General features: G+C 41.9%; 1 protein-coding gene across 2 annotated transcripts in view; it reads left to right on the top strand.

Moving 5' to 3' along the window:
• Window positions 1–1126: 1126 nt before the first annotated feature.
• The window catches only part of KCTD8 (potassium channel tetramerization domain containing 8), a 210689-nt gene continuing 188907 nt past the window's right edge, over window positions 1127–22908 (top strand). Inside the window, exons 1-2 of one of the 2 annotated variants that reach the window (XM_036332622.1) lie at window positions 1127–2558; window positions 5963–6762. In XM_036332622.1, the coding sequence (XP_036188515.1) occupies window positions 1601–2558; window positions 5963–6006 (1002 nt within the window). In that variant the 5' untranslated portion in view covers window positions 1127–1600 and the 3' untranslated portion in view covers window positions 6007–6762. Of the gene's footprint in view, window positions 2559–5962; window positions 6763–22908 lie in introns of those variants that run through there. The other variant, XM_036332612.1, reaches the window with a different exon arrangement.

Genomic DNA, 22908 nt, shown 5'->3' with positions numbered 1-22908 from the left:
ATGCTAGTGTTTGAAGAAACTATTTTGTGGCACAGGATACTCTTCACTTCAGCACTTTGTAAAGGAATGAGTCTTTATATTTATGAACACAAAAGGATGGGTAGCATGTTCATTTCTCCCGCACCATAAAGAAGATTCTCATTTGCATTTCTGTCATCACTCTTTATGACAAATAATGCTGATCTTGCAGATCGTACTTGTGCTGTATACAATGGAAATTAAGGTGAGCTTAAATACAGATCATTTTTATTTGTGACCCGATCCTTGGAGTTAAAAGACCAATAAAACATAAGCCATTTCTCTTGCTCTAGTTGAAAGGGGAATGGAGAGATTAACGAAGAGATGATCAGGATTGGAAACTAGGAACAAACAGAGCTGTTTCCTCCTGGCACTGTCCCCTCCTGTTTCCTCCTGGCACTGTCCCCTCCTCCATACACGTTTGTTAAGCATCTCCTATGAGTCAAATACTGAGACGATGACAGAAGAAAACAATCATGTTAGATATAGTCCTTTATTCGTCTTGGGAACTGAAATCAGATTTTAATTTTAAAAAATTCTTCAACTGCATGTAGCTCATGCAGTTAAATAAGTAATCATGACATTTGATTGTAACAGACCTTCCGACATTTCTGCCTGCACTTTAACATCCATGGTAAAACCATTATAAGGGATTAACCCCCCCACTTAGTCTTTTTGCAGTCACTGCTCTCAGGTCAACATAGTAAATAAAGATTAGAAGATTGGAATTTTTTGTTATAATTCACCCTCCTCCCCTCTCTACTCCATTTTCCACTTTAATGCAAGAGTGAAACAAAACAAAACAACAACAACAAAACTAGTTTTCCGGAGTGAACGGGGGCGAGGGAGGTAAGGAAGGGAGAGAAGGAGGGAGACAGGGAGGAACGCACAGATGTACAGAAGGAGGGAATAAAATAGAGTTGCTGTCCCCTTTCCATTTGTTTTCGGAGGTTCCCTGCCCACGAATCCGGCTCCCAGCCAAGTAGCGTCGCCTCCCGGCTCGGCCCCGGCTGCGCCCCCTAGCGGCGGAGCCCGCAGCCCGCGGCTGGCGCTTATCTCTTTAAATGACAGCTGTGGCTCGGGTCCCAATCCTGGGCTTGACGTCAGTGCCGCCTCCCCGGCGGAGCGGAGTAGTGAGCGCCACGGTCCGCGCTCGGCACTCGCGGCGCGCTCGCCAGCCGCCGGGGCGGCGAGTTTCCTGCGCTCCGACCCTCCTCCCGCCCTCCCCGCGGGGAGGCGAGCGGCCGCGCCAGAGCCTTTGGCAAGTCTCTCGCACTCTTCCCCGCCGTCGCCCCAAAGGAGCGGCCGCTCCTCCCAGCGCCTCCGCCGCCGCCGCCGCCGCTCCCGCTGAGCTCCTCTCCTGCGCTTCGCTCCCCCGATGGAGCCCGAGCGCCGGGGCCGCCGCCGCTGCCCCGAGCCCTGAACCGGGCCGCCCCGGCCGGAGGAACGTGCCGCCCGGTCCGAGGGCGCACCCAGCGCGCGCCAAGGCCCGGGAACCCCCCGGGGGTGCAGGGCAGGGGCTTCGGGATCGATCGAGAAAGTGCGGCTCTCCCTGGTCCCTCGGTCGGAGGCGGGGCGGACCATGGCTTTGAAGGACACGGGCAGCGTGGGCACCACCATCCTGCCCATTAGCGAGATGGTCTCCTCGTCCGCCTCGCCCGGGGCGTCGGCAGCCGCGGCCCCGGGGTCCTGCGCGCCCTCGCCCTTCCCCGAGGTGGTGGAGCTGAACGTGGGCGGCCAGGTCTATGTGACCAAGCACTCGACGCTGCTCAGCGTCCCGGACAGCACTCTGGCCGCGATGTTCTCGCCCTCCAGCCCCCGGGGCGGCGCGCGGCGCCGGGGCGAGCTGCCCAGGGACAGCCGGGCGCGCTTCTTCATCGACCGCGACGGCTTCCTCTTCAGGTACGTGCTGGACTTCCTGCGGGACAAGCAGCTCGCGCTCCCGGAGCACTTTCCCGAGAAGGAGCGCCTCCTGCGCGAGGCCGAGTACTTCCAGCTCCCCGACCTGGTCAAGCTGCTGTCGCCCAAGGTCACCAAGCAGAACTCGCTCAACGACGAGGGCTGCCAGAGCGACCTGGAGGACAACCTCTCGCAGGGCAGCAGCGACGCGCTCCTCCTGCGGGGGGCGGCGGCCGCGCCCTCGGGCCCCGGAGCGCACGGCGGCGGCGGCGGCGGCGGGGCGCCGGACAAGCGCTCGGGCTTCCTGACGCTCGGCTACCGCGGCTCCTACACCACCGTGCGCGACAACCAGGCGGACGCCAAGTTCCGGCGGGTGGCGCGCATCATGGTGTGCGGGCGCATCGCGCTGGCCAAGGAGGTCTTTGGAGACACGCTCAACGAGAGCCGCGACCCCGACCGCCCTCCCGAGAAGTACACGTCCCGCTTCTACCTCAAGTTCACCTACTTGGAGCAGGCGTTCGATCGCCTGTCCGAGGCCGGCTTCCACATGGTGGCGTGCAACTCCTCGGGCACCGCCGCCTTCGTCAACCAGTACCGCGACGACAAGATCTGGAGCAGCTACACCGAGTACATCTTCTTCCGTAAGTTCGCCGTGTCCGCATGTCCTGTTCCCCGCCACCCAGACGGACAGGGTGTCTCAGGGGGCGCTGGTTCATTAATGAGCGCGGGGGGCTCTCCCTGCGCGCCCCGCCACTGGCTGTACGCCTTCTGCTTTAGCGATCTCCACTTGGTCCCTTAGCAGCGCGTGGTCCCTACACAGTCCTCTGTCTGAACTTCACTGATTTTGCCCTCTCCTCCACCCTGCACCTGGCAGCCCTGGGCTCCCTTCTGCGGCGGAGGGCAAGGAGGGGGCCTGGGAGAACTGGCTGGGCACAGGGGTTCTCCTTTTTCTCTCGGCGCCTGCGGGACGCCTGGGGATCAATACAGGTGCGTCCCAGTGTTTCCTCTTTGAGGGCAGGGTAGCAGGGAGGCGCCGCCGCGCGCCGCCGGATCACCTCCGGTTGGTACGGGTCTAGGCGCACGAGCGCCCAAGGAGGGGTGGTTTCAGCAGGAGGCAACCTGAGAAGTGTTGGCTGTGCCTCCAGAGCCCCTCAGGGGGCGGTGGCGTGAGCGCCTGGTGGGAAAGAGGTCTCCATCGACCCAGAGAAACCTCAGATTTCCCCCGCGCCGCTTGTCATCCCTAATTGTTGGGTGTTTTGGACGGCGGAAGGTGGAGGGAACCAAAGAGTGTGCATGTCTGAGTGCTGTTGTCAGGGCTGGAGATTAGGAAGGGACTGTGTGTGTGTGTGTGTGTGTGTGTGTGTGTGTGTGAGAGAGAGAGAGAGAGAGAGAGAGAGAGAGAGAGAGAGAGAGAGAGAGAGAGAGAGAGAGAAGAGGGAAGAGACCCCTCCTTCTGGACATCTCAAATGCAAAGGGGGTGGGGAGTTTGAGTTGACTTTCCCAGGGGGAATAAACCCTGGGATATTCGGAAATGAGGGAATGAGGAGAGGTTTTGGAAAGCATTTGGCGTGATGCTTTGTGCAGTGCGCTTCAGGAGGGGGCCCTGTGGATCAAGTTCAAGAACTCCACGGAATATCACTGGGGCTTGGGGGGTGGGGAGGCGGGGCAGGCTCAGTTCTCAGTGGTGTTTAGACAGCGAGGAGGGCCACAACTAGAGAGCTGTTTGGGAAAATGAAAAGCCAGCTGGGATGGCAGCAGGAACATCATTTGGCAAACAGTGTTTCTTTGGCAAGACACAAGAAGCTTTGAAATGTGCCTGTACTATTAGGGAGCGTACCATTGGCCGTCTATGATAGAAACAAACCAGTTTTAATTGTATTTGTTTATTTTGGTAATTTACTCACTGCTTGGGAATGAGACAATTTTTTTTTGCACTTTATTTTGACTGGAGAAGTGGGAAGTCTCCTTGCACAGGCACAAGCTTGATTGGAAGGTGCTCATTGTATATTCTAGGAACCTTTGAGGCAGTGTGATAAGACACAGCAGGCTCAGTCGTAGAGTTAGATTGTCTTTTTAAATAGAGTGGATTTTCTGAGAAAACAAAGCATTTCCACAGAGAAGCAAAGAAAGTGTCCACCGAAGTGGTGGATAAAAATCGAGTTGTCTTAATTATATCGAAGTGCTATTACAAGTTGCACAGTAATAAAAAGATAGAAAAGCCACCCAAAGGAAGGTGGTTTTTTTTTTTTTACTGCATATATATAATATCTCTTCACTATATTTAAGTAATTAAACTGTTTAGCAGTATTCTTTACATCTTATCCCTTATTAACATTTGAGATTTTAAACATTTATCATTTCAACATGGATATATTTTCAAGCATTTCAGAAGATGAGATGAAATGAACTTTTGACTCTTTTTGTGGTTAGTGATTTTTGTTAGAGCAGATATAAGCATGTGTTCTGCAGTTAAGTTTCTTGCATTTTGGAATCTTTCATAGATTTGGTCTTTTTGCCCTAGAAAGTTGTGGACTTAAAAATGTTCATTAACAAGAATAAATCCAGAGACAAATGGTAGGGGGTGGGGGGGATTAGAGAGCAACCAAAGGACTTGTATGCATGCATATTAGCATAACCAATGGACACAGACACTGGGGCAGTGGGGGCTTGCCCAGGTGGGAATGGCTGGGGTGGGGGTCAGTTGGGGAAAAAGAAGAGATATGTAAAACTTTAGACAATAAAAATGTTCATTAGTTAGATTTTAAAGAGATAATAACAGGTTATCTCTAACTTATGAAAAAAAAAGTGGTCCTTAAAATAGTATATTGAAGTTGGAAACTCAGGCAATTTAACTAATAAGGTAATTTGAGAGAGATATTTGGAATTCAGAATATTTCACTTCTGGGGCTAGAAGAAATGTTAACAAAATAAATAGTCATATTATGAATAACCTTTTGCAGAGTATTCATATAACTAATGAGCTCTGAGATTCACTCATAAAAATCCCAGAAATCTAAGGAAGCAACCTAAAACTTTCCTCATTAATTACCCTGTAGGGGAAAATTTCAGATTAAATACTGCTCTTTTGAAGTGGTATTCCAGTCATTGGACAGCCTAATTTAGTTGTCACTTTAAATTTATTATGTAAAGTTGATATTGAATACTATTATACATACACTTATTTTATGTTTTATATAGTTTGCGGCATATTTTCACAAATTATTTTGGACGGGATTCCTTTTAAAATTGGAAATGAAAATACACTGAAAATATTTGTATTTCCATCTTATTCAGTTTAGGTAATGATGGAAGTATACAGCATATAATTACTTTGTTCAGCGGTCTTTAATTAAAATGAATATCAGTGTTACTCATTAAAAACAAAATTATTGGATGACCTTGTTTGTCCACTATGTTTCAAATACAGAAGAGGGCCTTACCTTTTATTTTTCCTTTTGACACAGTACTTTCAACAAATATTTATTTAGTGTATAACATGCATCAGTCATGTTAACACACTTTTAAATTCAGGCTGCACATGAACTTAGTTTGAAGCTTTCCTAAAACTGGAGAATTGTAGTTTATACACTCAAATGCCAGTTTCGTCTCCTCACCTGCCTCCTTTTGCTCCTGTATAAATAGGAAGAGAGTGGCATATAGTTCAGTAATTGCAACACTTGCTATTTGCCAAATGTGTGATATTGGTTAAATTATTTAATTGTTCAGTGTCTCAGTTTCCTCACCAGTTTAATATAATTATAGTACCAATTTAATAGGATTTGAGAATAAACATAATGTGCTTAAAACAGTGCTTGACCTGTAGTAAAAGTTTACAAAGGTTAGCTGTTAACAATTATAAGTAATAGAGGACAGATTTTATTATTCTTGTTAATGTTAAATTTTAATTTATAGTAAGTATAATTTATTACATTTTAAAGTTAATTGGAGAATTATTTTGCAATTAAATGATAGTGTAATAAACTTTCAGAAGTTTGAAACAACCAGTTTAATAACCAAGTTATTTCCTGGAACTTGAAATTTTCAGGCCAAGTTCAAGTCACCTGGCTTTGCGAATCACACTCCAGTTAGTTTCTTTGGATTAACTCCAACAGAAGCCTTTTCTGATTCAGCGCCAAGAAGTGTTTTAACGCTGCCCGCTAGGACTTGAAATTTTGGCAGTATTTTCTGACTATATCCAAGTCACTGGGTTGTAATGCTAAAGGTTATATACAGAACATTAAACATGGAATACCAGCTTCATTTAGCTACATGGACACTCTTATCTATTCACAGTCATAACTCATTATTTTATCAATTCTCTTACAGTAAAATCTGCAACATATACTAGTACTATTACCTTTCATATTACTCTTTTAATAATTAAGATGGGTTGCTCTTTCTTGAAGAAAACCAGTGATTTATTGGGCTTTCTTTTTTGAGGGGGTGTCTGTTATGTGTATTTCTGGCTGTTTTTCACAACATCTGCTTGAAATGTGATACACAGACCACCATAGTTAAAACTAGCATTACACATGTCCTTCATTTCTCATAATCGGTGAGTTTGCCATATTACTGATTTATTGATCTTCTGTTACAGCGTTTTGGGTTTTGCGCTCCATATGTTGACTGAGTAACATGTGGTGCCAAAGTACACCCTTCTCTAGGATTTCTCTGTATACCCATTTTTGTTGTGCTGTATGAGAGTGCCAGATCTAGGAATTCATGCTATTGTTGAACTGGGATGTGAAGTCTAATTCATCTTACTAGATTTTTATTTTTTAAAATTTTAGCCCTAACCATTTTGGCTCAGTGGCTAGAGCGTGGACCTGCAGACTGAAGGGTCCTGGGTTCAATTCCAGTCAAGAGCATGTACCTTGGTTGCAGGTGCATCCCCAATGGGGGTGTGCAGGAGGCAGCTGATCGATGTTTCTCTCTCATCAATGTTTCTAATTCTCTATCCCTCTCCCTTCCTCTCTGTAAAAATTCAATGAAATATATTTTAAAAATTTAATAAAAAAAATCTTTATTGTTGAAAGTATTACATATGTCCCCCTTTTCCCCCATTGACCTCTTGTAGCCCACCCACACCCCCACCCTAGGCCTTCACCACCCTATTGTCTGTGTCGATGGGTTATGCATATAAGTTCTTTGGTAAATCTCTTCCCACCCACCCACCCACCCACCCACCCTCCCCTGCCTTCCTTCTACAATTTGACAGTCTATTTCATGCTTCTATGTCTCTGAACCCATTTTGTTCATCAGTTTATTTTATTTGTTAGATTCCACATATGAGTGAGATCATGTGGTACTTATCTTTCTCTGACTGGCTTATTTCACTTAGCATAATACTCCAGTTCCATGCATGCTGTTGCAAATGGTAAGACTTCTTTCTTTTATACAGTTGTGTAGTATTCCATTGTGTAGATGTACCACAGTTTTTTTATCCACTCATCTGCTGATGGGCACTTGGGCTGTTTCCAAATCTTAGCTTTTGTAAATTACACTGCTATGAACATAGGGGTGCATATATTCTTTCTGATTGGTATTTTGGGTTTCTTAGGATATATTCCTAGAAGTGGGATCACTGGGTCAAATGGGAATTCCATATTTAATTTTTTGAGGAAACTCCATACTGTTTTCCACAGTGGCTGCACCAGTCTACATTACCACCTGCATGTACTAGGGTTACCTTTTCCTCCACATCCTCACCACCACTTGTCATTTGTTGATTTGTTGATGATAGCCATTCTGACAGGTGTGAGGTAATACCTCATTGTCATTTTAATTTGCATCTCTCAGATGATTAGTGACTTTGAGCATTTTTCTCAAGTCTCTTGGCCTTCTGTATGTCCATTTTGGAGATGTGTCTATTTAGGTCCTTTGCCCATTTTTTAATTGGATTGTTGGTCTTCATTTGGTTAAGTGTTCCCTATATAGTTTGAAAATTAACCCCTTAGCAGATGAATTAGTGGCAAATATGTTCTCCCATGCTGTGGGCTCTCTTTTCATTTTGTTGATGGTTTCTTTTGTTATGCAGAAGCTTTTCATTTTGATGCAGTCCCATTTGTTTATATTCTCCTTATTTTCCTTTGCCCTAGGGGATATATCTCTAATTGCTACAAGAGATGTCTGAGATTTTGCTACCTATGGTTCCTTCAGTGTACGCAAGATGGGAAAATGCTTAGTGCTAAGAAAACTAGAGAAACACATACAGGACAGTGAAATTTAACCCCTATCTCACACCACACACAAAAATTAACTCAAAGTGGATCAAAGGTTTAAAACATAAGACCTAATACCATACAACTCCTAGGAGAAAACTTAGAGGAGAAGCTCATCAATATTGATCTTGGCATACATTTTGAACATAAAACAAAAAGTACATTCACACAAAAAAGAAAAATCATCAAATGGGACTACATAAAACTCAAAAGCTTTTACAGAGCAAAATAAACAATTAATAAAATGAAAAGACAATTTACAGAATGGGAGAAAAATTTTACTAACCATATACCAAGTAAGGAGTAATATCCAAAATATAAAGAATTCAGTCAATTTAATAACAAAAAAGAACCAATCCAATTAAAATGGGCAGAACTAAATAGACATTTTTTTCTAAAGAAGACATCAAAATGCCAATAGGCACATGAACAATGTTCAGCATCACTAATCAGGGAAATGCAAATCAAAACCACAGTGAGATATCATCAAGAAAACAAAATGTGTTCTTGAATTCGGTTTGGTGACATCTATTTCTGATAAGGAAAAGTTGCTACAGAGGTAACTTCGTAGTGAGTAGTGGGAAGAAACAGGCATGGCAATTACAAATTATTGGTCTGCTCTCTTTGGTAATTTTGGGGATTAGTCCATCTAATGTTGGTCTTGACTTAGAATAAACAAGATTTGGCAATAGAAGTCCTTGAGCTATAGTTTTAATTTTCCGCATGAAGATTTATTTTATTTTGTGCTATGTTCTTCTTCTGTATTTCATTTCTTTATATAGCAAATGTTAGAAATTGACCCTTTCCATCTTACTTCCATGGGATTCCATAAGTAATATGTTTAAAGTAATCTGTGCTGAATAAAATTTATTTGTTTTTATTTTAGTGTTTCAGACTGTCTTTTCTTAATGAGTGTGTTGAAGGTATTTATTGAGGGTATATATCTTTTCACTCACTATCTCATTTAATGGTTTTAAAAAAAAATTTAGAAATATAAAATCTTTCGAACTGAGAGAAATCCAGAGTAGATTCATCTAAGCTAATGAGTCATATCTCTTATTTAGCTCTTTATATTAATTAATGCACTCATTAACCAATATTATATGTGAAACAGTCGGTTAGCTGCTAAAGATGTGGTAGTAATAGATGCGCAATACCCAGCTTCTGAGGCTCAGTAAGATGGCCCTGCTTATTGCCAAAGACCAACTATATTTCTTATTAACTTCCATTCACAAGAATCTAGGCGTGAATTTGAGTGTGTGTGTGTAGGGGAAGCATCAGTATGACTCCATGGTGCTCCTGGTAATTAAAAATATTTGCCCTATAGACTGTGGCTGAATAATGACCCAGTTGTTTTAGAAAAATGTCACACTAATATTGATCTTGACCTTATATTGACATTGCCTTTTTAGAGATAAACTCAGTAATTTGAAAGTGATGAACTTTCTAGTTTCTGTATTAGCCTGATTCCATTTCTGAGAGATATTACCACTTGAAGAAATGCACAGCCTGTTCAAGGGACTGGATTTGCCTTATTTCTTAGAAATGTTGCCTATTCTTCATGAAGAAATTCTAAAGTCAAATTAACATGAAGGCTTTTCCTGGTTGCCTTAGTCCATAATTAAGGTTAAATTTGAATTTGAAATGGGTATGAGGTATTCCGTTTCATTTCAGTCAAGTGGATCTGTGGAAGGTTGGGTTAGCATGCTTCACTGACAACATAAAAGATATATATTTGCTTTGGAATAAAAAGATATAGAAATTGTTAAGAAGACATAGAATTGTTGATGTTGCTGGTGAAAGGAACCATGAATAAATCTGCTAGGAAGTGCAGCATTGACATTCTGTAGCTTAGTATAATTGTTTACTTTTTTCCTGCTGGACTAATATGGTTCTTTGGCATGCAGGAACCACTTACACTATTCTAGTTTTTACTTTCCGTGTTAGCATGTTTGGATTGTAAACTTAAGTTATTGTATGCTGTCTGTTTTATAGCTACCATTATGAAGCCTTATTTATCATAATTCTCACTTGATACTTAGCATTCATACTGTGAAGCTCAGTAATACCCAGTATTTGATAAAACTAAGAAAAGGAATAACAGATCTACCCCAGTTTTAGTACAAGCACCGAGGTCTAGGGACTAATGGCTATACTTTTTGTTAAGTTGTGTGTAGTATTTTATGGGTTGAATTGTGTTCCCCCTCAAAAAATATGTTGATGCCTGAAACCCTAGTGCCTCAGAGTGTGACCTTTTTTGGAAACAAGGTCTTTACAGAGGAAATCAAGTTAAAATGAGGTCATTCTGGTGGACCTCAGATCTTTTGGACGTAGAGATAGAGACGGGCATGCCCACTGGGGGCACACCATGTGAACATAAAAGCAGAGACCAGGCTCATGCATCTACAAAGTAAGGGATGCTGACGATCGCCAGCAAACCACCAGAAACTAGGAGAGAAGCACGGAACAGATTCTGCCTCACATTTCTCAGGAAGAACTAACCCTTCCAACACCTTGATGACAGGCTTCTAGCCTTTAGCACTGGGAGAGAATCAATTTTTGTTGTTTAAGCTACCCAGTTTATACTTTGTTACGGCAGCCTTAGCAAAGCAATACTGCCATTTCAAATTCTTTTTAAAAAAATATATTTTATTGATTTTTTACAGAGAGGAAGGGAAAGGGATAGTTAGAAACATTGATGAGAGAGAAACATCGATCAGCTGCCTCCTGCACACCCCCTACTGGGGATGTGCCCGCAACCAAGGTACATGCCCTTGACCGGAATCGAACCCGGGACCTTTCAGTCCGCAGGCCAACACTCTATCCACTGAGCCCAACCGGCTAGGGCTCAAATTCTTTATCTTGTAGCAAATCTGGGAAAAGTTTGACGAGACAATGGTTTTTCAACTCCATGTGTTTTTCAGAGGTGTTAGTTGCGGAAAGCAGACTCCACTCTAGATAGCTGAAGTTGGAAAAAACTTAATAAGTGTAATACAGATAGCTCACAGATAGCCTGGGAGAACTGAGCTTCCAGGAAATGATTCCCAACCACACCAAGAATAGAGCTGCCAAGGATGGTGTTGCCTTGCAATGATGTGCAAGTTTAGAATTAGGAAGCTGCCATGGTCTAGCGCCACACCACCTCTGCCATGATCTGTAACAACAAAATCTATTGTCAGCACACTGCCTGTCTCATATTCCTCAGTTCACAAGTGTCTAGTTGTGCAACATGAATGACATGTGGATTCTTAGCCATAAGAGAGCTTAGGAAATGGTGTTTTAAACATAACAATAATAACAAATCTTCATGGCACATTATCAAGATTTCTTTGTGCAAGCATATTTCTTATTTTTATTATTATTTTAAAAAGTTAGCCCTAGCCTATCTGGCTCAGTGGATAGAGCATTGGCCTGCGGACTGAAGGGTTCCAGGTTCGATTCCGGTCAAGGGCACATGCCCAGGTTTCAGGCTCAATCTGCAGTGGGAGGGGCAGGGGCATGCAGGAGGCAGCCGATCAATGATTCTCACTCATCATTGATATTCTATCTCTCCCCCCCTCCCTTCCTCTCTGAAATCAATAAAAAATATATTTAAGAAAGTTAAACCAATTAGTTTCTACCATTTCACCCCCAGAAACAACCTTTCTAATTTCTTTAATGTATATCCTTATGCATTACTGTAAAATATATATTCTGTTTTAACTTTTATATATTATCAATTTACATACATATGTCTGTCATTAAGAACTTTCTTTTTAAGATCCTTTCCTTTTTAAGTGCCCTTCTGATTGATTACTGAAACGTACTTCCTGGTGTGTACTTGCCCTAACTAACCTCTACCCTCACTGATGATCCACATTTAGATTTCTTCCACCTGTCATGGCTGAGCCTACTGTGGACCTGTGTGAGAACTTTTAAAATATATATCTAGGAGGGAAATTAGTGGGCCATTGGGGATGCACTTGGTTAAGTACTGTCAGATTGCTCTCCAAATGAGTACACCAGTTTTCACTTGTAAGAATAGCACACGAGAATGTCATTATCTCCACTTCCCTGCTAACTTGTCAAAATCCAGTTTTCTAATTGTTGCAAAAATAGAAGAAAAGTGATAGGATAGTTCATTGTTGTTTTCAATTTCATCTCTCTAATTACTAATGATGGAAAGGTAATTTTTAGTTCACCAGTCTCTGTAGATTAGAAGGGTATTGGAAAGATTTTGAGTAAGCAGGTCAAGAAGACCCTCTATGGCAGTGGTTCTCAACCTTCTGACCCTTTAAATACAGTTCCTCATGTTGCGACCCAACCATCAAATTATTTTCGTTGCTACTTCATAACTGTAATGTTGCTACTGTTATGAATCGTAATGTAAATATCTGATATGCAGGATGGTCTTAGGCGACGCCTGTGAAAGGGTCGTTCTACCACCAAAGGGGTCGTGACCAAAGGTTGAGAACCACTGCTCTTTGGTCTAATCTTAGGCTACTTTCTATTCCTATTCAAATTTCAATGGCAGCAACAGCATCACAAACACATGCTCCTGCATAAAATGATGAAATTACTCTTCATGCAAATGAATGTTTACTATCCTTCTTCTCAAAAGGGAGACCCCCGAGTCTTATCGACCCTGCCTCCATCTTGGGCGATGTACATACAGTATATTGTATGAGGTAGGAAGGTGATTCCTTGTAGAAGGGTCTCTTATGAATTAATATTTTAATAGATGTCATTTGCCCTCAATGCAGTCAATAAACAGATCAGATGGGAGCAGGATGACTTCAGTGAAAGCTTGTGGTCCAAGAACAGGAGAATGGAGCCCATATTGCATCGCAGGTCTTGCAGCAAATTCTGCTGGGCAGGCACGTCAGAGATTCCCTTTCCTGCCAGTAGAATACAGTGGGGCCTTGACTTAGAGTGTCCCGACTAACGAGTTTTTTGAGATACCAGCTGTCTCTCGGCCAAATTTTTGCATTGAGTTGATAGAGTAATTTGAGTTAACGAGCTCCTTAACGAGCTCGGTCTCAGAACGAATTAAACTCGTAAGTCAAGGCCTCACTGTAAATGCCTTGTTAAACCTATCTGGCAGCACCTGGTTTTGCTGTGGAGCCGTCTCCCTTGCCTGTTGTGCTCCATGGTCTCTTCCTTTGCCTTCTGGGAGATTCTTACCTGCTGATTGTCTTCCCTGGCCACTCCGGAGGCAGGCATTTGGGCCGTGCACCCTCTTTGAGGCTGCACCGACTTCACAGCTCACTTCCTGATTTTGCAGGTTTAGCAGCTTGCAGGTGGCTTTAAGGATTAAATACCTTATGCTATTGATGGCCAGTTTTGCAGTTTCTGGCAAAATTGTAGTGGACTTTTGGTCAGTTTCATGAGTGAATTAAGAGCGAAAATATCTCCTCGAATGTAATTTTTATACCTGAGAGCTATTTTGTGGCCTCTCTGAATCACTCATTTCCCCTCTCAAATGAAAGGTTTTGGAGTGTGGTGCCAGCTTTGTCAGCAGGGCGATCTACTGTGTGAAAGAGTTGTACCTCCTGCTAAGGCTGCACTTTCGTGGTTATATTTAGTTACTGCTGTTTTTTAAACTTAAGTTTTTGTATTGTGAACATTTTAACATAATGGAAAAAAGACAGTTGTTCAAAAAAACTCCCATATATTCACCTTCTAGATTCAACAGTAATAAAAATATAATTGCATCTCTGATCTTTTTTTTTTTTTTTTTTTTTTTGCTAAAGCATTTTAAAGCAACTCCAAAATATTATGTTATTTCAAATCTACATATAAACAAAGAATGGGTATTTTTTTTATATCAACACTATTCCATTATCAACTTTAACTAGATGCATAATGATTTTGGCAATATCTGATATATAATCCATAATCATATTTCTTAGATTGCCTCAAAGGTATGTTTTTTAGCTGTTTCTTTTTTTGAAGTCGGGATTGTACATTTTATTTTTATGTGCCTGTCTCTTAATTAATATAGGATAGCTCCTCCTCTCTCTTTTCCTCTGTCCATCTCCATCTCTATTTCTCTCTCTCTCATCTATCTCTATCTCTATCTCTATCTCTATCTCTATCTCTATCTCTATCTATCTCTATCTCTATCTCTATCTCTCTCTATCTCTCTGCCTCTCTCTGTCTCTTCACATGTATCACCATCAGTTTGTTTCTAGAAACAGGGTCTGTTGACTTGATTAATGCCCCATGTTCTGTATGTAGCTGCATGCTTTCTCTGTCCCTATATTATTTGTAAGTGAATATTAAATTGAGCATATTTAACTCAGCTTCTTTTTTTTGGGGGGGGTTGCCAAGGTGATCATGGTGATTCTGTGTGCTCCATTAATATTTCATCTCACAGGTGATCATTCCACAAGTATCAGGTTGTCCCATTTTTAATGATAACTATCAGGAGATGTGAATGGTGTCAGCCTGACTCCCATCAAACATTTATCTAGTAGTTTTACCATTGGTGACCATTATCTGATGCAAATATTACATTAGGGACTGCAAAATTATGACTTTTCTAATTTTGTCATTCTACATTTGGTAGGTGGAATCTTATAACTTTTCTCAAAAACTACTAAAATATAGTTCATAGAGAAAAGGCAGGGAAATGAATAATTCTTATTTCTTGTCATTTTTCATAGTAAGGAATTGGTTCTCTAGTAATTTTCAATAATATTCAGTGAATTGTAGCTGTTGTTGTGGTATTTCAGTGCTTTCTTTTAGAGAGAAACATCGATCAGCTGCCCCCTGCACACTCCCCACTGGGGACGTGCCCGCAACCAAGGTACGTGCCCCTGACCGGAATCGAACCTGGGACCCTTGAGTCCGAAGGCTGACGCTCTATCCACTGAGCCAAACCGGCCAGGGCAGTGCTTTCTTTTTTTCCCCCTTTTCTGTTGTGGTAGTTGTCATCTTTGTGCTCTCTCTCTCTCTCTCTCTCTCTCTCTCTCTCTCGTAGTTGTGAAATTCTGGATATTTTCATATTTGAGCATTTCGGTCAATGGTATTTTGGATGCTCAAGCAGTTCAGTCTCTGACCAGTTAGAAACTCTGTGCTCTTTTGACACAGGCCATTAAGTCCTTGGAACATTACTTGCTATTATGTAGCCACAACCTTTAACTACTTGGGTTGGTAGTATAGAAATAGCTCCCTAAATGTCCAAATTATAGGACTCTCCTTCACCTTCTCTTATGGGCTTCAGGCAGAAGGATTAAAGAGCACCTCCTTTGCAAGACCTGTGTCTTCTTCTGCCTCTTTTGGTGGGCTTGCTAAGTGGGTCTTTCTCCCTTATTAGACTTTGCTGAAAGAGGCAGGAGCAAACACTACACACTAATATTCTGAAATTCCCTGGCATTTATTTTGTGCTACAGCTATAGTTGGCACCCATCTACCTTCTAAAGTACAACAGATCATCATCTGATCAAATGGTCACCATCATGTAATAGTTGTTGCCAGTTTCCCCATCTGTAACCTTGTTATCCTGCGGCCAACCACCTGATTGCCTCTCTGCTACATTGAACCCGTAGCATCCTTCAGGTTTTGCTATTGCAAAACGGGGCCATCGTCCCTAGTCCAAGTTATATTTCTTAGCCGCATTAAAACCAAATGCACTCTAGTTAGTTTAAGTTGAGGGGATTTATTAAGGATATGCATATCTTATAGAATCAAAGGAAGGATTCAAGGAAAAGACTCTAGTCTGAGCTCATAAGACTTCACTGGGGAACCGCCACTGAAGTAGCTGCTGCCTTTGCCACCGTCAGGGAACTGAGAACAAAGAATCTGCTGGCGCAGCCACAGGCCGCTTCTCCCCAACACCTTGATGCCCTGTGCCCAGCCTCCCCAGAATGAATGATGGTCTGTAGGAGGACTACTTGGAGGTGGAACATGGATCACACTCAGGAGTCCAGTTAGGAAATTATTTTCAGTCTCTTCATGCCCAGTCACTGTAGCCTGTACACTCGGTGTCTCATTAGCATTTGAGAACATCTGAAAGATGATCACTTTTATTAAAATACCTGCAAATATTTTAATATTCTCACACGTCTAATTTGTGCCAAGACATCACTGCACAACTCCCTTTATGGGCATTCCTTTATATACTAATGTATGCACAATAGAAATGAGACTAGTAATTTTAATCTCATCATTTCAGTGCAAGTTATCACTGAGGAAAAAGTATAGAAAGTAGGAGCACAGCCTGGAAATAAAAAATGCCTGAGGAATAGCATTCATATTGTGGAAGAATGTCATTCTAAAAGCTAGAGCCTAGGGTAAATGGATGTGTGCTACATTGTTAGACTATAGTTGTAGTAATGCTACAGTGTATATGGATTCTGGCAAGCGTTAGAGGAAATTAGAGGATTTTGGTAAACCATTTGCTTCTGTCACTTTCCACTTATTGTTCCACAAAAATCACTCAAGTACTTTGAGACTATTTCCCCATCTCTCCCCCGAAGAATGATCTTAGCACAACAAGATGATACTTGCCAGGTGTTTTTAGCACTTCAGTTGAATCGTGTGGTGTAAATTGAACTAGTAGTAACAACACATAGATTGTTTGGGGGTAGAATGTGAGGAAGAAGCTGGCTAAGGAAATTCCTCATGTTCTTATAATAGGTAAGATACAAGCTGAGGTTCTGCCCCAGCTATTTGCCAGGTGAATAACTCTTGCCTGGCAATTAAATGTGAATTTACGTTTGTGAAGTGTGAGATGTAGAGCAGATGTAGGAAAATCACAGGCAACACTAATAATAACGCCTGTACTCCATAGAAAATCAGGAATGGCAGCAATTACTAGTGACTTTAACTTCCCAGAGAAATTCACTGTGAAACCTGACGCAGATGTTTTGGCCAATTGAGTTACAGGGATCTATATATTTAAAAGCCTAAGCGACCATTACGACCGAACGACTGGTCGACCAGTTGCTATGATGCACACTGATCACCAGGGGGCAGACGCTCAATGCAGGAGCTTCCCCCTGGTAGTCAGTGCCCTCCCACAGCCAACCTCCCGCAGTCCCTCCCCCCCCGATCGGCCCAGATCAGGACTGGGTGAGACTGCCCCGATTGGCCCCGATCGCCTGCCAGGCTGAGGGACTCCACCCATGCACGAATTTGTGCACCGGGCCTCTAGTAATTTCATAATAGCTCTGCTCTCCCCTTCCTGTGGCATGAAGTCTTGCACTGTGTCTGACACTCAGTTACCATTTCTTGATAGAAGTTGAGAAGGATGGTATGTGCTAGGTAGGTTTTTAGAATTTGAAACTCATGTTTCTTCAGTTAGAAGGGGTGATGTTTTTAAATTGTATTTACTCTCTCTGTCTCACTCAGTAAACCTCACACTGTTTCTGGCACCAAATTGTCACTTAGCACAAGTTTATTGATATCATTAGTGAAGCTGTGTGATAGATAAGGAGAGACATATGACTGGGCTTAAGGAGGCGGGCTGCAAAGTAAACCAGGGCTACCTTCATATCATAACCCTTTTAGTTATACTTGTCTGACTATCGGTAAGTCATTTATAGTCTGCAAACCTTGGCTTCCTCCTTTGTAAACGCATTGGAATGATAGTACATATTTCAGAAGGTGCTCTGAGGATTAAATCATAGGATGCATATAAAATACCTGGCCCAGCAACTTATTCAAAGTCCAGGTTTTCTAAAGTGAACTATTACCTATTTATAAAGAACAATGGCAATACAGAGGAGGTGTTTAGTGCCTGCACTAAATGGAGGGTTCAGGGATGGCATTTGGGAAAAGGTGACATTGCAAATTATGGCCAGAACGGTGGGCACCCCGGATCAGTGCTTGGGAGCTTTGCCAGGCACGGCTTGTTAGCGGCTAGTTTGGTTTGGCTGGATACTGTGTTGGGGGGAAATCTGGAAATGTAGGCTGAGGAAAGCTGATGCAGTACATTTTATATCAGGCGAAGGATTTTAAGCCAGAAAGTGACATGATCAAGTATGCTTATTCAGGAAGAAAAGATGGCAGCAGAGTGACACAGGGAGCTGGGGAAACTGAAGTTACTTGGTTAGTTGGTGGTTACTGGAAAGGCTCAGGTCAAAGATAAGCCAATGTGCTCTAGTAGTGATAGGGAGAAAGAGATGGGTTCTAAAGCTATGAAGGTGGTGTTATCAGTTAAACTCTGAGGAAAAGGAGTTAAACTGTCTGGCAAGCATGATTCATTTATTCTCTTTAACAGGGTGATACCTTGGGAGAAAGAAAAGAAGGGAGGTCTAATATCCTGTCAACTGGCTTTCTAAGTAAGTAGGTCAGTGATGGCGAACCTATGACACGCGTGTCAGAGGTGACAGGCGAGCTCATTTTTTTGGTTGATTTTTTCTTTGTTAAATGGCATTTAAATATATAACATAAATATCAAAAATATAAGTCTTTGTTTTACTATGGTTGCAAATATCAAAAAATTTCTATATGTGACACGGCACCAGAGTTAAGTTAGGGTTTTTCAAAATGCTGACACACCGAGCTCAAAAGGTTCGCCATCACTGAAGTAGATGAATGCCATTTCTAGGAAGAGGAGGCCCGGCCTAGTAAAGGCTTTGACCGATGACCCTGGCTGAAGGATGACTTACAGTCGATAAGGACAGACTCTATAAGGCTTGGCTCCCTGGAGGTTGCCATGTAAGTTAGTCATTTCTCTGGGTGTATAAGATGTAGAAGTTTTATAACTTACATGTGTCTGACTCTGTGGGAGCCTCATATAACCTCCCTTGAACTCTCCATCGATCATTCTAGGTCAGAGAAGAAATATTCTATGTGGAAAAGAAGGAACTGGAGAGCCACGTGGGATGTGGTAGACCACTCTTTGTTTCATCCATTCTATTCTTTAATTTATTAGTGGATCTTGATCCCCCAGTCTCTTTTTCATGGGAGTCTGCTTTGGTGTTCTGATTTTGTGTCTTAGCTCAAACTCTGTGACCTACTGGATGTGAGGGAGGGGGAGAAAGAGATATAGAGGATGACTCCAGAGTTGGTGACGGTCTTACCTGAGATAGGGTGTACTGGAGGGGTTGGGCCATAAGGAGAAGATGATAAGGTCAGTGCTAAAACTGTTAAGTGTGAGGTACCTCTGAAACTTTCAGGTGGAGATGTCTCAAATATGGAGACCAAATGGATAACCAGTGAGTTTGGAGGAGGTAGAGGGCTGTGGTGAGGCTACTGAGTAAGTAGATAAAGAGGAGCCTGGGGATCATACTGAGAATGGTCAGTTGGACATTGGAAATATCAGGAGAGAGAGGTGGTTGTGAAATTTATGGGAAAAATAAGTTTTAAGCAGAAATAAGTACGTTTTAAGCAAACCAGTGTAACGCTACAGAGGGTTGATCATAGATTAAGACAGAAAACATCAATTAGATTGACCAGTTAGGAGCTCATTAGTGATTATTGAAATGATCAAAGAAAATGATAAGTTTATAGTGGTGATAAATTGCATGACTGGAATATGGTCTCTGGTATGGATGCAAAAGTAGAGGGTAGATAATGGGATTCATCCAGGCTTGTGGATTCTTAGTGTGGCTGCTACGAACAGAGCAGAGCTAGTTAAAGATGCTGGTAACAGAACAGCTGATGCAGCCAGCTGCTTGTTACAGGACGGGTAAAGAAATCGATACGCCATACTTGTCTAAAGAACTTGTAGTAGTATCATCTGGGCTATTGGTTAAAATTGAACATTTGTTCCCTACTGAATTAGAGTCTGCTTCAGAATATTCTGTTTTAAAGCAGCAGTCCAGATTAATGTTTAAGAACCTATTTAATTATAAACAAGCTATTTTTGAGAAAAATTATGGTCTTGCTAAAATATTAAATGAAAGAAAAAACAGAACAGAGATCTGTATACATAGAATGCTGCTAATTATATTTAAAAAGATGCAAGTTAATGTTTATGCATTAGAAAGGCTGGAAGGAAATGCACTTAGTTATTTGAAGGATTTTAAATAACTTTTATTTATTTTTTTGCAAATCTTTTAATCACAGCTTATGTTTATTTTATAATTAGAAATAAATTATAGTTATTAAAGACCAGTAGCTAATAAATGATATATTTCTATATACTTGATTGTAGCTATGGATATAGAGAGATATAGAATAGTGCCTTAAAAAGGATGTTTTGATAAAGATAGAAGAAACAGCATAAAAAGCATTTTATACCTGAATTAGGTTTAGAGGAAATGATATCTGTGAGGAACATGGAGGAAAAGCAGAGCTTTGTGAAAAATAAATTCTATGTCCTTTATAATTTTGCCAACCTCTAATACCCAAGAGACTACAGATGTTCAAATAAAATTGCAGGTCACTTGTGGAGTCAGTTCACTTAGTCGTGGGGTTATCAGTCTGAAAAAAGCCTGAAATCATGCATCCAGCTGTGTTAGGATAATTCCCAAAGGCTATTTTAGAGGAATGGCCGAAATCTAGCATAGATTACTTGTCACATGGGAGTATATCTTTCAAAAGCTCTCCTGATAAAAATTGGGTACAGGAGGTCAGAATAGTCTGCAAGACTTAAACAAAAGAATTTGTTGGGGTGTTTTTTTTTTTTGTTTGTTTTGTTTTTTTTTGTGTTTTTTTTTTGCATTAAGTTGTGTTACAGGGCTTGTTATACACAGCAAATGTCAGAGCCGATTATTATAGACTAGACTCTTTAAGGAGGGATACCAAAATGTATATATATCATACTTAACTTCAGGGAAATTGCAAAGTAAATAAGGAGACAAAATAAATGAGATCTCTACTCTGAAGATAATGGCAAATATTAAAGACTTGGAAGCAAAGGAAGACAGAAAGGGAGTAGATTATAGTAAGAAAAAGCCTTTGGGAGGTGATTACAAGAGTCTAGGCATGAGAGGGCCCTAGCTTGAACTGATGAAAATGAGAATGGAAAACAGGAGATGGGCCCTAGCTAGTTTGGCTCATTGGCTAGAGCATCAGCCCGCAGACTGAGGGGTCCCAGGTTCGATTCTGGTCAAGGGCAGGTATCTCGGTTGCAGGATTTATTCCTGGCCCTGGTTGGGGTGCTTGTGGGAGGCAACCAATCAATGTGTCTCTCTCACAACGATGTTTCTCTCTGTGTCTCTCCCCCTCCCTTCCACTCTCTCTAAAAATCAATGGGAAAATATCCTCAAGTGCAGATTAACAAAAACAAACAAAGAAACAGAAGATGGGCATGAGAAACACTGTGAAGAAATAATCATTAGGGCTGTGAACTGTCTGAGTACAAGAGAAATAGGGAGGTGAAGTCAAAGAGGACTCCAGGGCTTCAGTGCTCAGACCTAGAAAGACTCACAGGAAGATGGAGGATGAGAGGAAGGACTGATGTAGGAGCAGGAGGGAAATGACAAGTCTAGTGGTTTTTTTAAAATATGTTTTATTGATTTTTTACAGAGAGGAAGGGAGAGAGATAGAGAGTTAGAGAGAAACATCGATCAGCTGCCTCCTGCACACCCCCTACTGGGGATGTGCCCACAATCAAGGTACATGCCCTTGACCAGAATGGAACCTGGGACCCTTCAGTCTGCAGGCTGACACTCTATCCACTAAGCCAAACCGGTCAGGGTGACAAGTCTAGTTTATTACATCACGTTGGTCATTACAGTCACAGTCATATCCATGAGAATGTGTACTTCTCTCTTCAGAGCACATCTTCATGGAAAGAAGATTACCAATGAACATTTTAAAGATATAGATCACCAGGGGGAGACACAAACTTGGGGATGAGACACATGTTGGCTCCAAATATTTTTCTGGTCACTAACTCAGGATAACAAAGATCAATCATATGCCATAGTCACATAGTTTCCTCACCCCCAAAGCTGTTAGTTCAAAGTCTCATGAATCATAATATTCATTCCTATCAGTATTCTTATGCTATCGCTCTCTATTACCACTTTCTCTTAATTCATCAGCCTTCTTTTGTTCATTGCCCTCATTATCTGATTTAGGTTACAGGTTTGTAATGGTAGTGACTCTCCTGGAAATATCTGGAACGCTCTTATTCCTCTTACTCCCCCACTCCCCATGCCTTTTGTGGCTCTGAGTGGGCCCAGCTAGCAACTTTTCCCTCCTATAACCAAACAGCCGAGAGCTGCTGGAGAAAGTCACACAATAGAACAGATCATTTCTACTAAAAATCAATGGACACAAGTCTTAAACAGACATTCACCACTGCTTGAGAATTCTCCCGTGCTTCTGTGGCAAGCTCTTCTAATCTTCACAATACAGTTTTATTATAACTTTTTTTTTTTAACCTCCAGTTACCTCCCCTATTCCTTACCTCAGTCTCAGCAAATGTTTTTGCTTCTTTCTTTACAGAAAAAAATGGAAGCCGCTACATTCATTCATCTTCCTGCCCATTCATCTTCCTGCTGCCAACCTAAAAATCTATGCACAGCTGAGTCCATCTTATCTGCCTTCCCTTATGTTACTATAACAGAGGAACGCTTTTTTTTCCCCTCTGTCCTAGGATGCGTCTCTGCTCTATGCTCTGGGTCCCATCACTTCTCTCTTATTAGAAACATTACAAGAATGCTTCCTATTTTTGTTTTTTTGGCATTCAGCCTCTCTCTGAATTGCATCCGCCCAGTTAGCTTTCCAACTTGCCAGAGTCCTTTCCACTAGAAGAACAATGAAATGCCCCCAAAGTTATTCCTTTTCTTTATCCAATTACCCCTTACACAGCCGAAGTTTTTGAGGGTATTCCTTATCTCTATCCAATTATCTCTTTGCACAACTGAACTTATTGAAAGAATAG

The sequence above is a fragment of the Myotis myotis genome, unplaced genomic scaffold, assembly GCF_014108235.1.
Source record: "Myotis myotis isolate mMyoMyo1 unplaced genomic scaffold, mMyoMyo1.p scaffold_m19_p_1, whole genome shotgun sequence".
Lineage (NCBI taxonomy): Eukaryota > Metazoa > Chordata > Mammalia > Chiroptera > Vespertilionidae > Myotis > Myotis myotis.
This window is presented reverse-complemented; position numbering and strand designations above follow the sequence as displayed.